Source organism: Larimichthys crocea, chromosome XVI (genome assembly GCF_000972845.2).
Source record: "Larimichthys crocea isolate SSNF chromosome XVI, L_crocea_2.0, whole genome shotgun sequence".
In the NCBI taxonomy this organism is placed as follows: Eukaryota; Metazoa; Chordata; class Actinopteri; family Sciaenidae; genus Larimichthys; species Larimichthys crocea.
Genome location: NC_040026.1, coordinates 21,715,336 through 21,728,835, shown reverse-complemented (window position 1 = coordinate 21,728,835; position 13,500 = coordinate 21,715,336). Strand labels below are relative to the sequence as shown.

Genomic DNA, 13,500 nt, shown 5'->3' with positions numbered 1-13,500 from the left:
CATGAGTCATTTATTAACTGTTCTATGGTCAAAAAATAATGTTTAATTTATGTATAAGTCATTTATTAACTGTTCTATGGCAAAAAAAACAATGTTTAATTTATGCATAAGTCATTTATTAACTGTTCTATGGCAAAAAAACAATGTTTCATTTATGCATGAGTCATTTATTAACTGTTCTATGGTCAAAAAATAATGTTTAATTTATGCATGAGTCATTTATTAACTGTTCTATGACAAAAAACAATGTTTAATTTATGCATGAGTCATTTATTAACTGTTCTATGGTCAAAAAATAATGTTTAATTTATGCATGAGTGATTTATTAACTGTTCTATGACAAAAAAACAATGTTTAATTTATGCATGAGTGATTTATTAATTGTTCCATGGCACCTCATTAACAGAGGAAACATAATTAATACAAACAAATGCATTTATACAACTTTCATTCGTAATATTTACATCACAGAAATCAAATGTAATCATAGACAGTCCACCATAATCGATATATCAACAAGAGGAATCAGAAATAATTCAGCATTCATCTTCTTTTAAACTCCACAGCCGCCCTCCACACGTCGGCCCCTTTTCCCAGGGTGATGTCCTCCGATAGAGACTGGAGTCCCAGCAGAGGTGGAAGGTCTTTCTCCTCCAAATGGAGCTCTACGGTGTACCTGATGCTGGAGACAGCAGGGTGGGAGGGCACAAAGAAAACAACTGTTAGCACTGCGTCCATTGTTTCCACCGCAGGCATTCCTATTCACTTCCCTGCCCAGCTGCTGCTTCAATAGAAAATGACCTGTGGCTGAGGGGGATACAGCTTAAGCTCCTTTCTCCTGACAGATGGCCGCCTGGAGGGGTCACACTCCGGACCTGGATGTCAAAAGGCTCCAAATCCCAAGGGGAGAGCCCCGGGTGAGACCTCCACACTTTACTGTGATTAAAGCTGTCTAGGATCAATGGATTCCTTCAGACAGGGGTGGTAATCTTTGAAGTGACAATAGGCACACTTCTTACACTCACGAGCTTATAATGAATTCTCATTCCTAAAAACACCTCTTGGCTAAACTCTGGAAGAAATGTCAATAATGCAAATGTTTTCCCATTTGGTGCATCCCCGCCTACAAAAACTCACAAATGGTAAATTAGCTGTGTTTTCACTCTCAGGGGAGGGGGTTACAAATGGCTTGTGCTTACTCCCACTGTGGTTTGTAAGCCTCGTCAGGCACGGCGTTGCTCGTCTTCAGCAGCAGAATTTCATGCAGCTCCAAAGAGAAAGCGTCAACATCCGTGACAGCGAGGAAACCCTTCAGCCCTTTCCTCTCCTCGTCTGACAGCTTCTGCTGGAACTGTGAGGGCAGCCTCTGGAACGGGTCCTGAAACACGATGACCATCAATCAATCAGAGTTTAACGCCATAGAAACAACAAAGCGGTGCAATTCCTTAAATTCAGTTTTTATTGGGGTCAAACTTCGGGCGCCTGCCGTGTCAGACAGCACACTTTCAGCGGATTACAGCCCAGAAAGCTGAACCCTCTGCGGTGTTTGGGGTCGGTCACAGGCAGCCAGGAGGAAAAGTAATGAGTCGAAGACAAAATTTGTGGTCATGGGTGGAGTTTCTTTTATGGACTTTGTGTTTTTAAGTCTTAAAAGGGGCTTTAGACATACAGTCTATGACTTTATTCATACTTACTTGCTTTCTGCTCAGCATAAACTCAGATTTCCAACAAGTCAAGAGCTGCCAGGTGGATATGCTGTGTTCCAGTCTGCTCTCTTCAAGACTCTAAAATGAAACACGCAGGTTTAAAGTTTCAAATCAGAGTTTCTCAGCGTTTTAAGTGTTCGTCATTAATTGTCTGGACGGCAGCCGCTGCTTTCCATTCGCCTCTGTCTGTAGAACCTGCAAAACATGCTTGACTCGTGTAATCCATCACAGTGAACATCACAAAGTCTGCACTGTCAGAGTTACATTATCATCACATAGCAATGCATGAAGTGAGGGCCGAGTTTGAACGTCTGCAGCGCAGCACTAAACAGAAAGAATTCCACTAGTTTAATGTGATGGATTACATGAAGGTCATCACAAAAAATAATGGAATCCAACGAATGTATGGAATGTACGGAGGCCCGGAAGTCCCACAAGGTGACATCCAGATAAAAACTTATTCACACACACAAAAAAAATCAGCTTCAGACTTCAGGAGCTTCGTAGGAACTGTAAGTCTCACAAGGAGGTGCATTGCTCATGAATTGAGATCAACATACAGTAAATACATTCTTTGCATAGTGGTGTTATAATGGAATTAGCTGTGGGTTTGAGAGATTTCTACCTTGGCTACAGAGCTGGAAATCTGCGTCTTCATCTGCAGCGAATCAGTGAGGTAGGACAAAAGTTGACCTTGGGGGTCTCCGCCCGTCTTGCCAAGAAAGCGAAGGCCGATCTCCACCACGAACACGGCGTCACAAACGTCTGTGTACGAGCGCAGCATCATTCTCACGGCGTTGCACACAGAACCCTTCAGAGGTTCCTGCAGCACAGACAGAGAAACTGTCAGCGGGCCAGCGAGACGAATGTGAGGGAAGGAATTTGACCTCTAACAAAGTGGCCTCACAAAATCCTACAGGGGAAACTACTGAGAACATTCCTGGGCTTGCATTAGTCAGTTCCAGATGAAGTTTGGTAGCATAAAATCCTAAATATGGTCTTACCTGGCGAATCTTTCCTCTGACCTCTGTTAGAACCACAGAGAAATCCTGCAGGTGTCTGTTCAGGAACCTCGAGGTGTCCTGGTTTTGATCAGAGGACAACAGCACTGGTTAGTAAATATGTGGGATTACCTGACATCTGCATGCAGCTGTATGATTAGTTTCGTTTTACCGCTTGGATACGTGGTTTTCCAGCCAGGAAGCGACGGATCAGCTGGCCTTGAATGCCGGGCAGGTCATAGTTGCTGCCGGTCTCACCACCTTTCTTCAAGGTGTAGTGGCAGTGGGCTAACACCAGAGGAAGCAGCTCTCGCTCTGGGTGACACAGGGTCAGCTGGGTTTCTGATATCCTCTCTAAAGGAACAATGTATTCACTGGAGGAATAAAAAAAGACCGGCCGTGTTAATCGCAGGTTTAAAAAAGGTTACAGTGGAGTTGACATGTTGTTACAGGATCTAGGAAGTCCAGTTTGTGGGCCAACGCAGAATCTACACCCACAGAACTATGATGACACCTCCAACAGAGATTCTGCAAGTGTTGACACATCTCCACCCTCCTGTGCATGTGTGTGAACGATCTATGGTTAAAGGTTTCATAAATTCATTTTTCTCTCTCTGCTCCACTTTGCATTTTCATGACCATGTGTCTGATATATTATGACACCAACAAATATTCACACTTTGTTTTGAGCTGTTCCTCAAAAATCCACTTAGGTAACTTAAGTTTGTTTTAATGTGTTCTGTGTGCTAACACCATTTAAATGATGTTGTCGATCGTATTGCACACAAACAGGTTAAAGAAATGTTATGAACATGCACGGTTCATGTCAAATAAAGTAATAAACTAAACTAATTTTGTTTATGAAGTCAGAAATGAACTTTAGGGGGCGCCGTTTGCTCAGTGTGCAGAGTGTGCACCCTCAGTCCTTTCTGCAGCGGCCCAGGGTCCGAATCCAACCTGCAGCCCTTTGCTGCTCTCTGCCTGCTGTCCTGTCACTGTTCAGCCGTCTCTATCAATAAAGCTTGACAAGCCCAGAAAAAAAAATATATATATATATATAAAAAAAGAACTTTAGAGCTCCTTGAAACAAAAGTCAATCTGCTGCTGAAGACTGTGTGAGACATTTGAAAGTTCCAGAACAAGCAAGTGAGCGGACCTTGAGTTGATCAAGAATGAGCTGTCAACTCAATATATATATTCAATCATATTTCTTTACAGACTTCTGCAATGATCGAGTGGGAATATGGCGTCTATTTAACAAGATGATCTGGTGCTTCAGTGTGTTTGATTGGACATCACATTACAGCAGAGGTTTATCTGGTTAAAACTCATGAATAATAGGAATATAAAAGAAATATTTATAGATTTTTACAAGAGCCTAAGGAGTCACAGCTGGTCGCGATAATGATCCAGATGGAAGTCATTTTAATAAAGATTGTTTTGCTTGATGAATCATATTTTCACGCAGTGCTGCCGGCCTGAACTCAGACTCCTTAGATCCCAGCAGCCTTTGCGCCTGGCTCTGGAGCCCGTGTACTGACCTGTCCTCTTGGCCACTGGCTGTCCTGGCCTCCGTCACCAGGCTGTTGTGAGTCTTCAACAGGAGGTCGACCAGAGTTCGCAGACACGAGCCCGGTCCACGTCGAGACGGTGTCAGAAACTCTCCAGAACTCTCGGTCGTCACCTCCTTCTCGCACAAGTTCACATCCACACCCAAGTCTGCTGCTATACACACACACACACACACACACACACACAGAGGGTCATGAAGTGTGTGAAGCTTTGGCTCCCTCTAGTTACCAGCTTGGGAACCAGTAGTCACACCTGTACAACTCTTAAGCGTTAATGCAGACATGCTTACAGTTGTTTGCCACCTCGGCTCTGAGGCAGTTCCACACCTTGATGAATCTGTCCACTCTCTCCAGCAGAATCTTCTTCTGGTATCCTGACGGGGTTGATGACAAAGCTCAGTTTGTGTGTGTTCAGTGTGTTTTATTATTGGTCCTGCTGTGTGTTGACATACCTGCTGGTATCTGCTGCAACATGTGTGCAATACTCTGCGCCGTGGAGTCTGGCGCCAGAGGAAACACCTTCAGCAGGTCTGACTGCAAAGCAGCCAGCTCGGGCAGGTGATGTAACTGCCTCACGCAGTGTATCTGGGACAAACACACACATGAACAGTCAGAGAGACAACTAACATGGTAATGAACATATTATAACATCCATTAAAGCTCACAGAGATAGTTTGAGGAACAATAAGAGCTTCAAATGTGTCAGTAAGAAGAGAGGGTGACCAGACGTTGCATGTTTCTTTGTTTGTCATGATATCTCAATAGATTTGGCACTGGACCTGTAGGAACTGATTGACTTCTCGTGCAGAAACCTCCTCTGTGTGGCCATTTAAAAGTCACTTTATGTTTTAGCTTATAAATAAATGTAAGTGTAGAAGCTAAACGACTCTTTTGCTGAACATGGAGGTTCCAGAAAAGGCCACATCCTCGCCACAAGAGATATTCGGTTAATGTGACACACAGTTAGTGTGAGAGGTCCAAAACTCAGCGGCCTCTTTTCTCCAAAAAGCACAGCATGTCATCCTGTGTTTGCAATGCAGATTACGTTTCTGAACATTTTCTCTTATTTAGGAAACTGTGCTGTGCTGAAAGTCTTCTACTTTCATTACAAGCTGGACTCTCATCAGCTCGTCTTCTCTCTTTGATACCTCAGATCAGGAAACATGTCAGCTCAGGTGTCTCTGATGAAGATTGGTACCTTATCGAGGAACATTATCAGCAGAGTTAAGGAGCTGCGCTGCTGCGATTCTCCCACCATCTGAGTGAAGCGCTCCACTGTCATCGTCTCGGGAAGAGTCCAGAAAGAGGAGCATTGTGTCGGACAGTCAGAAGGGAGGGACAACATTTTCCCAGGATCCTTGAAGAGGAGAGTCATCAGGGGACCTCCTGAAAGTCCATCATCTGCAGCGATTCTGTCCTGAGCTTCAGCGAGTTTCCTCTGCAAATCCTGCAGGACAGGAGGAGGAAAGATTTGATCATGTCTTCCTTATAAATATATATCACATTTACTGATTCCAGTTGGACAGTTTCTCACTTGAAGCACTGGGTTGATGGCAGAATCACACACAAGCTTCTCCCACGCTTGCCGTGCTTGTCTGGAGGACAGATCCTGTCCTGCTGCGCCGCGGGAACCTTTGTTAACATTCAGCAGAGTCGTGTCACATGTTTGTCACGTGGACAATAGAAGCAATGAATGCTGAAAGTGGTTGGAGAGTCAGTATCACCTGCAGCGGGCTCTGTGCAGGTTGTGAGAATCAAATGAACTGTAACCGCCGTGTTGTCCATGTTCTGATCCAGCGTCTTCCCCAGCACACGCAGGTCCTGGTCCAGGTGGTTCCACAGGAAGTTGAACACATCACGGGTCCCGGGGTGGATCATGTCACAAACTCCCTAAAACAAACAAAAAAGTATTATCACATAATTCCGTCTTTTCAACACCAGTGACACGTCAGGCCTGGTACAAGCTCTCACTCTCTGATTTCTTATGGCGCCCTGAAGCATGGCGAGGTGCGTAAAGAGCCGCAGGACGCAGGACTGAGCGTACGTCATCTGTCGTTCAGGAGCTTCAGACCTCTGACGAGCCTCTCCTAAGACGTGTCCGGTCCGAGTTCGATCTCTGACGCTTTATACACACGAGGAGGAACAAAAACTAAATTAAACACAAATATCTGGCTGAAAATACTCAATAGTCACTGAGCTGGTTGACTGAACAGATGAAGACCTTGGTCCTGTGTGTTGAGTGAATCCATCGACTGGGTTGTACTTCTGGCCACCAATTGGAATTCCACAGTCTGGACATGTTGATATAACTGTCGGTCTGCCACACTACGGGACAACACAGGAGAATATTTATTATTTATTGGTATTTATGATATGTATAATGAGAAATGTTTGCCAGGATGGACACAAAAAAAGAAGCTCATACCTCTCCAACAAAGCATGGATGTCCGTTGGCACAATCTGCAAATGATATAAAGACATTATGGACTGTTCATAGAGAAGTCATGATGGCAGAAATTATAATGTAAAATACTTACAGTACATCTGCACTCTCCTATCTTTACTCAGCCACTGTCTGGCTTCACTTGTGTGATCATCAGGCATGGTTGGCAGGAAAGAGTCCTTGGAGGAAAACAAGAAAATGAATGTGCGATATCCATGGGAAATAGTTTGGAGCATGAGTATGGTATGTTTATATTTTTATGTTTTATCTGCAGATTATCAGTGTTTCTACAAAAAAAGTGAGACTCAGATATATGAGTCCTCCTTTGACTCTGCTCAGTGTAAACTAAGGTGGTCAGTGTCTTTTGAAAGCGCTGATACATAAATCAAAACAACCTGATCCCTTTCTGATTTTTCTGTGGAAATCAGGAGAAACTGAAAATGATTCACGCCGGATATTTAGTTTGGTGCTTCCAGGAAGTTTTAGGATAGATTAAAAACCAAGAAGGTCAAAGTTGAAGCCTCATATCCTGACTTTCATTCTCTAGTAGAGACCAAACACTAGATCCTACATGTCCCATAATGCAATCTGATTGCATCTTTTGCATCGCTGATTGGCGTACACGGCCAACCTTTGTCATACTCTCTCCTGTTTCCTGTCAGCTTCTGTCTCCAAGCTCAGGACGAAATAATTTTCTTCTCCAGAGTCATAGAAGACCCGTGGCAGTACTAACAGAGCCGTATTTGTAAAGGTGGTGGAGGAGATCAGACGTCTTACTGTGGCATTCTGAGGCTGGAAGGCTATCTGGTGGAGAGGAACCAGCAGAGGATTTCCACTGAGGAGCACAGAGTCCAGATGGACCAGCAGCTCCAGGAGGGTTTGTCTCTGAGGCGGAAGGTTCATGCTGATGTGGAGGTCTGAGCGTGGACCACCGATGTGATTTGACACGAGCGTGCTGCAGAAATCCTTGAACTCCTTTGGCTTGACGTTTTTCAGGACTTCTTGCAGTCTCGCCGTCTCCTGCAAGTTCACGCAGAGCCGCATGTTAAAAAGAGAAAGTAAATTCACAACAGGCACGATTCACATCAGACGTCACGTATAGAGACCTGCGGGGAGGGACGAAGGCTGAGGTCAGGTGACTTGTAGCGGCAGGTGAACTGTCTGAAGAGGGCCAGGGCCACGAGGCTGAGCCGAGAAGCTCTCAGCTTCTACAGAGGAAATAAAAGAACAGATTTAAAAGATGAATATAGCATATCAGTCATAATTGTTCACAACACCATTACAGTGTTCATACAGAGCTCTGGAGTCTCTCTGACCTTGATTTCTGTCACGAAGGTGTCGGATCTGTTTTCCAGCAGAACCACGGCCACGGCGTCTCTCACAGCTCGGTACGGCGGCCCACAGCACAGGAAGTGGTCCACATTGGTTGGAATCATCCGCTTTGAGAAAATGTTTTATAAATAAAGTTTTCAGGTTTCAGATAATGTCAACAGGAGAGGAACTCTCTCACTTTGGCAGCTCTGCGTTTCTCTAAGATACCTGAAGTCGAAGGACATCTTCGGGGAAGACCCATCTCCGGGCCGGATTGTTCATCAGGGACAGTATGCAGTCCACACCGGAGAGTCTGTTGAGGGCTCGTAGCAGGTAAACCCTGTGCCAGTCGTTACCACAGTACTCACACACCGCCCTCACCTGCTGCAGGTACTGAGCCTCCACCCCTCCGCCTCCGCCTGCATTTCACGAAGACACATCAAAACATGACATGGACCTTTACTTCCCTCTATACTGAAACTACAGGACATCTGAGGACATCCTGCTACGCAATGTGTCCAATCTAACGACAGTGTGATTGCATTACACACCGTGGGCTGCAGCTTTCACCAGCAGCCGGGCAGCAGTGCTCAGGCATATTCTCAGCCTGGCGATGTTGAGCAGGAACTCTGCCGGGTCTTGTTGTCTGTCTGCAGTCTGTTTCCTGGCCACCCGGCTCAGGAATGTGATCTCTGCTTGCCTTTGCTGTTCTTCACTCTGTTCAACTGCTCTCGCTTCTGAGCACAACAGAGAGTCCTGGGAAAAATGTCAAAAACATTATTAATAACAAGTCACAGCATACGACTGGGCCGTGCATGGTAAACTCAAAGAAAAGGCTGAGAACTGAGACGTGTGAAAGGTCAAACACGTCAAAGCATTACTCACTGTGCCACCAAAGATGAGGCCAAAATGAAAGAAACAAAAATATGATGGTGATTATCGTCACTCTGAAGATTGTGTTTGTGCAGAAAACACAAACAGAGTCAAGTTTTTTTGAGTCTTTTACCTGGAAGCAGTTGACAAACAGCAGGTAGAGTTCAGTACGATCTTCTCTGGGAAGGAGATGCTCTGCCAGATTAGTGAGGTATTCCTGAATGTGAGCCTTCACCTGGTCGAAACTGACAGACAAACTGTGATTTAACAAACATGAAACAATCTAGAAAAATAACTATTTTTAATGAAACCGCTCTTGTGGAGGAGTACTTCCTCCTCCCGTGCTCTCTGGATTCACGCCCTCACCTGTACTGCAGCAGCAGTTTGGGCAGCACAGATCGCACCACTGGACTGTTATCCACACAGTCCAGGAAGGGAGTGAGCTGTCTGGTCCTGTACACGTCGCCTGCATCACACAAAAGAATAAAAGTGGTGAACGCCTTAGTTATCACAGAAGGTATCTTAGTTATTATCAGTGTCTTGTTCACTCACCTTGAGCGGAGACGAGTAAAGAGAAGAGCAGCTCCACCACTCCCTGTCCAGGCCTCTGCCCCTCGGACAGACAGAACCTGGACACCACGTCCAGGAAGAAGGAGTTACAGCAGAGCCTGACTGCTGCCTGCTGCTGAAGGGCTTCCCTGGACCAACAGAGAAACAAAGTTACTGAAAAGACTGTTGGACTGTTGACCACAAATCATTATTTCACTTCCACTTCGTATTATTTTTCTCATCCACCTTGTGTGTTATGAGCTGTGAATTTCTTTGGTGTGGATAGAGGCCAAAAAACACACAAGATGATTGACTGGTCATACAAGAGTCTCAGATTTTAGTGCAATAATTCCTATAACTGATGATCCAGATTTTTCTGAACTCACTTGATGGCGTGAGAAACAGTCGGCTTGAAGTTGGGTGGCAGGTCGTTCCTGCATACGGGGCAACGTCTACAGGACTGAACGCTGCGTTGGAGACACGGCAAACAGAAGATGTGCTGGCAGGGCAGGACGGACGGCTCGGTGAGCTCCACGAAGCAAATCGGGCAAGAGAAGCCGAACCTTTAGAGAACATATCACGAGAGGTTAATTACTGCACGGTGGAGAGAATCTAGTAACATTTATCATAATAAAACATTTTGACATTTATTGTGTTATACATCCTCACCTCAGATCCCTGCTGATGCACTCATCATGAAAAGAATTGAGGATCCGGATCAGCTGCTGCAGCGTGTCCACGTTCCTTAGATCAGGTGACTCCTGCATCAGCTGTTGAGTACAAAAACATCTGGAAATGTGTCGTACTCTTTCCCCGCCAGTCAAATCACAGACCTTAAACCATTGTACTTACACTCAGGTGAAGGTTGCAGTGTTTCAGAGACAGTTCTTTCAATTTTGGCTCATTCTGTTTAAACATGACGTGCTGGATGAAAGAGGCAACAACCAGCATCCCATGCCACAGTGACCTGGAAGGGCAAAGGAAGTTATAAATAACACACCGAAACACAGAAAACCTTTTTTTTACGTCTCACCAGACTCACCTGATGGAGTCCAGATGTTGCAGAGAGATGGGGCCACAGAGGGTTCTGTATTTCTGACCAAACACCCGATCCAGACACGGCTGCAGAAACTCCACTCTGCTCACAAAGGACTCGCACTCTTGCCGCGACGTCACAGTCAGGAGTTTGGTCTGCTCAACACAGACGCCGAGCGCTAAAATGTCCTCCACCTGCCAAAAGTCAAAGACACCATGCACACGATGGGTTTGCTGTGTGTTTTGTGTCAGGATCGTGCGCCACGTTCACTGCATGAATGTTATTCTCACCATTTCTTGGGCTTCCCTCTTTGACCCCTGCTGAAAGACATCAGTGGCCAGCTCGGGCTGCAGCAGGAATATGTGGCAGAGAGTGTCCAGTCTGAGGGCAAAATGTTTGGCAGCAGCCGTTATCCAAGCTGGAGAGAGGTCGCTGACGGCACCCATGGACGCCTGAAGCTCAGACACGCAGCCCAACATGGCCCTGGTGAGCACCTGTAGATGACACGTGTAAAAAGTCTATTTGGTAGAAAACATGTTTCACCTCAAAGTTTCACATCTTAGTGTCTCTACCCTGCGCTCGTCCTTGGACTTGATCTTCAACGAAAGCAGCAGAAAGTCTTGTAGGTAGTGGTGGCCATACTCCAATCTCTCCTCATCCGAGAGTTTCTGCAGGTGGCTGCCCAGCCTGCTGTCGTTGAAGGTGCTCACAAACTGGAGGATCCTCTCTGTGCCACCCTCTTTTGTTACTGAAGATCAATTACAAGAGAAGAAAAGACTATTTAATACGGTATCATATATACGTTATGATGTCTCCATTATACAAAATAATCTAGAAGGCCAAAGCAAACCTGGAATAAACTCTGATTCTTCCCAAAGACTTTCAAGGTGCCTCCTGACGAGCCAGCTGAACGCAGCAGCACAGGGTTGTTCTTCCCCATCCAGCATGAAGTAGTGATGTACGAGCACCTCCTGGTCTGACTCACTGGAAATAAATAATTATAAATTATGCCCTTCGTTGATTAAATTCCCTGTGGGAATTATACAGAAGAAGTGACCTATGATACCTTGGCTTTTGGAGAGGTGTTAGGTCTAAAATCTGTGAATCTGCCAGGATGTCCAACCACAGCTTCACCAGGCCCTTGCCGAGCCTGCCATCAGAGAGCAGGTCCAGATTTGCATACCTGTCCATGACTTCCAACATGCCAGCCAAGGTTGGAGTCACGGTGGACTGAAGACAGCGCCACAGGGTGTGTCTGTCAGTTAAAGACACAAAAGAAATCTGCACTAGAGCATATGAAGTGCCAGAAAGCTTGAATGGGTTCCTGGTTGGGATCTAAATGAAATTCTAAGTTTCACAACTGAAACCAGATTCACAACAAAGAACGACTCACTTGCTCCTTGTCCTAATCGGTTCAATAGTTTTCAAGCTAATCTGGTAAATAACTTTACCTCAGAGTTCCCCCCTCCTGCAGAGCCTGCCGTTTCTTGGCTTCTCTGCTCACCCACTCCTTCGGACAGCCCATCGTTTCTTCTCTCTGTGCCAAAGCGTCTGCCAGTCTGCTTAACAACACGTCCTGAAAGCGAGCTTTAATAAAGCAAATAAGTGACATCTATCAGAAACCAGTCAGAGATGCAACAAGGATCCTACGTTAGAGTCAGATGTTGGTTTCTTATAGACGAAATAATTATCACAATTAACAAAGAAAGTGATTGATACTCATCAACAAACCCTGTGGGATCCATGAAATAGAAACTACAATTATTTTACCTCCTATATGCCCTCGATCAGTTCCTAGAAGAGCCAGGAGGATGTGTATCCGCTGCATGCTTCGGGATGTCACGTCACTAGAGTCCCTCAGCAGACCCACAGCTTTTTGGAGACATGATCTCACTAAGGATAGGCTGTGGAGGTGAGCTCGATCTACCTGTACAAACACAAGTACATCAAATTTAAGTAAAATTAAAAACTAAGAATTTATTTACTCTTAAACTTGAATTTCTATATACCTGAGACTCTTTCCTTTTCCTCATTGTTTCTTCATCTTCATGGTGTTCTATTAAAGAACAAAAATACCATTTACTTTGCAGTAAGATATTGCCCAGAGAACAACAAAACCAAAAAATAAATCTTATTAAAGCCCAGAGGATGTATTGTTTCCACCTGGTGAAGCGGGGTTGAGTAGGCTGCTAATGAGAGTCCCACAGAAACCAAACAGGTTCAGGCTCATGTCCTCTGAATCCCTCAGGTCATCAATATGCACCGAGTGCCAGACTCCTTTGATACAAAAAACAAAAAGATGGCTTTAATCCTCTCATACATCATGTACAACGTAGTCAGCGCACAATTAGATTTCAATGATGCTCATATTCTACTAACTCACCTCCTTGGAAACCGATGTACTGAGATTGACTTTGGATCCGAGAAACCTTCACAACGAAAATCACCCAACAGGTCTGATCCTCCAGTGACATCAAGTAATTCATGGTGCAGTACCTGGAAGAAGATGAAATCATGAACATTTCTGAAATGCCTGTAGTTTCCTTTTTTCCACTGAGCATGCATAAAGTCACCCTGCAATCTGTCCGGGATGTTGACACTGAGCCTTACTTTGCTGATGCTATCAGTTCATCACTGCAGTGGGATTCCTCGAGGTCCATCTGGATTAACAGGATGTGGAGAGAGTGACTGGCATCTTGAAGGAAGCCCCTGACACATAGAGGTGAGTAAGTAAAAGATTAAGCAACAAAAAAATAAATAAATAAGCCATGCTGCTGTTATCTGAATAGTTCGTACCGTATCTTGTTGCAGAAGGAGACCTCGGTGTCAAACTGGTGGAGTGAGAGCAGGAGGATCTTGTCCGTATGCAGTCCTAAAGCATGGGCTACAACCTTGACATCTGATCTGGTTAACAAGCTGGAGAATGTAGTTATCTATGCAAAACCACAAAGGGGACAGGGATGTCAACAATTTGTGATTGTTATAAAGTATTGATGAAACAAAACTGGAG

General features: G+C 44.9%; 1 protein-coding gene across 6 annotated transcripts in view; it reads right to left on the bottom strand.

Annotated features, from left to right (window-relative positions):
* Positions 1-22: 22 nt before the first annotated feature.
* Positions 23-13,500, bottom strand: part of rnf213b (ring finger protein 213b) — a 27,112-nt gene continuing 13,634 nt past the window's right edge. For 5 of the 6 annotated variants that reach the window (XM_019277744.2, XM_019277747.2, XM_019277746.2 and 2 more), the window contains 39 exons: positions 13,287-13,423; positions 13,101-13,199; positions 12,874-12,986; positions 12,654-12,767; positions 12,500-12,546; positions 12,261-12,417; positions 11,942-12,077; positions 11,557-11,745; positions 11,341-11,474; positions 11,063-11,238; positions 10,781-10,984; positions 10,497-10,684; positions 10,307-10,421; positions 10,124-10,224; positions 9,841-10,017; positions 9,458-9,603; positions 9,272-9,371; positions 9,039-9,150; positions 8,584-8,788; positions 8,261-8,451; positions 8,038-8,160; positions 7,828-7,929; positions 7,499-7,741; positions 6,816-6,900; positions 6,704-6,738; positions 6,500-6,603; positions 6,250-6,400; positions 6,003-6,168; positions 5,813-5,910; positions 5,477-5,725; positions 4,731-4,863; positions 4,569-4,652; positions 4,249-4,432; positions 2,880-3,081; positions 2,711-2,788; positions 2,332-2,529; positions 1,695-1,784; positions 1,200-1,378; positions 25-682 (listed from right to left, as the gene is read on the bottom strand). In XM_019277744.2, coding sequence (XP_019133289.1) covers positions 544-682; positions 1,200-1,378; positions 1,695-1,784; positions 2,332-2,529; positions 2,711-2,788; positions 2,880-3,081; positions 4,249-4,432; positions 4,569-4,652; positions 4,731-4,863; positions 5,477-5,725; positions 5,813-5,910; positions 6,003-6,168; positions 6,250-6,400; positions 6,500-6,603; positions 6,704-6,738; positions 6,816-6,900; positions 7,499-7,741; positions 7,828-7,929; positions 8,038-8,160; positions 8,261-8,451; positions 8,584-8,788; positions 9,039-9,150; positions 9,272-9,371; positions 9,458-9,603; positions 9,841-10,017; positions 10,124-10,224; positions 10,307-10,421; positions 10,497-10,684; positions 10,781-10,984; positions 11,063-11,238; positions 11,341-11,474; positions 11,557-11,745; positions 11,942-12,077; positions 12,261-12,417; positions 12,500-12,546; positions 12,654-12,767; positions 12,874-12,986; positions 13,101-13,199; positions 13,287-13,423 — 5,484 coding nt within the window. In that variant the 3' untranslated portion in view covers positions 25-543. Of the gene's footprint in view, positions 683-1,199; positions 1,379-1,694; positions 1,785-2,331; positions 2,530-2,710; positions 2,789-2,879; positions 3,082-4,248; positions 4,433-4,568; positions 4,653-4,730; positions 4,864-5,476; positions 5,726-5,812; positions 5,911-6,002; positions 6,169-6,249; positions 6,401-6,499; positions 6,604-6,703; positions 6,739-6,815; positions 6,901-7,498; positions 7,742-7,827; positions 7,930-8,037; positions 8,161-8,260; positions 8,452-8,583; positions 8,789-9,038; positions 9,151-9,271; positions 9,372-9,457; positions 9,604-9,840; positions 10,018-10,123; positions 10,225-10,306; positions 10,422-10,496; positions 10,685-10,780; positions 10,985-11,062; positions 11,239-11,340; positions 11,475-11,556; positions 11,746-11,941; positions 12,078-12,260; positions 12,418-12,499; positions 12,547-12,653; positions 12,768-12,873; positions 12,987-13,100; positions 13,200-13,286; positions 13,424-13,500 lie in introns of all 6 variants that reach the window. The other variant, XM_019277745.2, reaches the window with a different exon arrangement.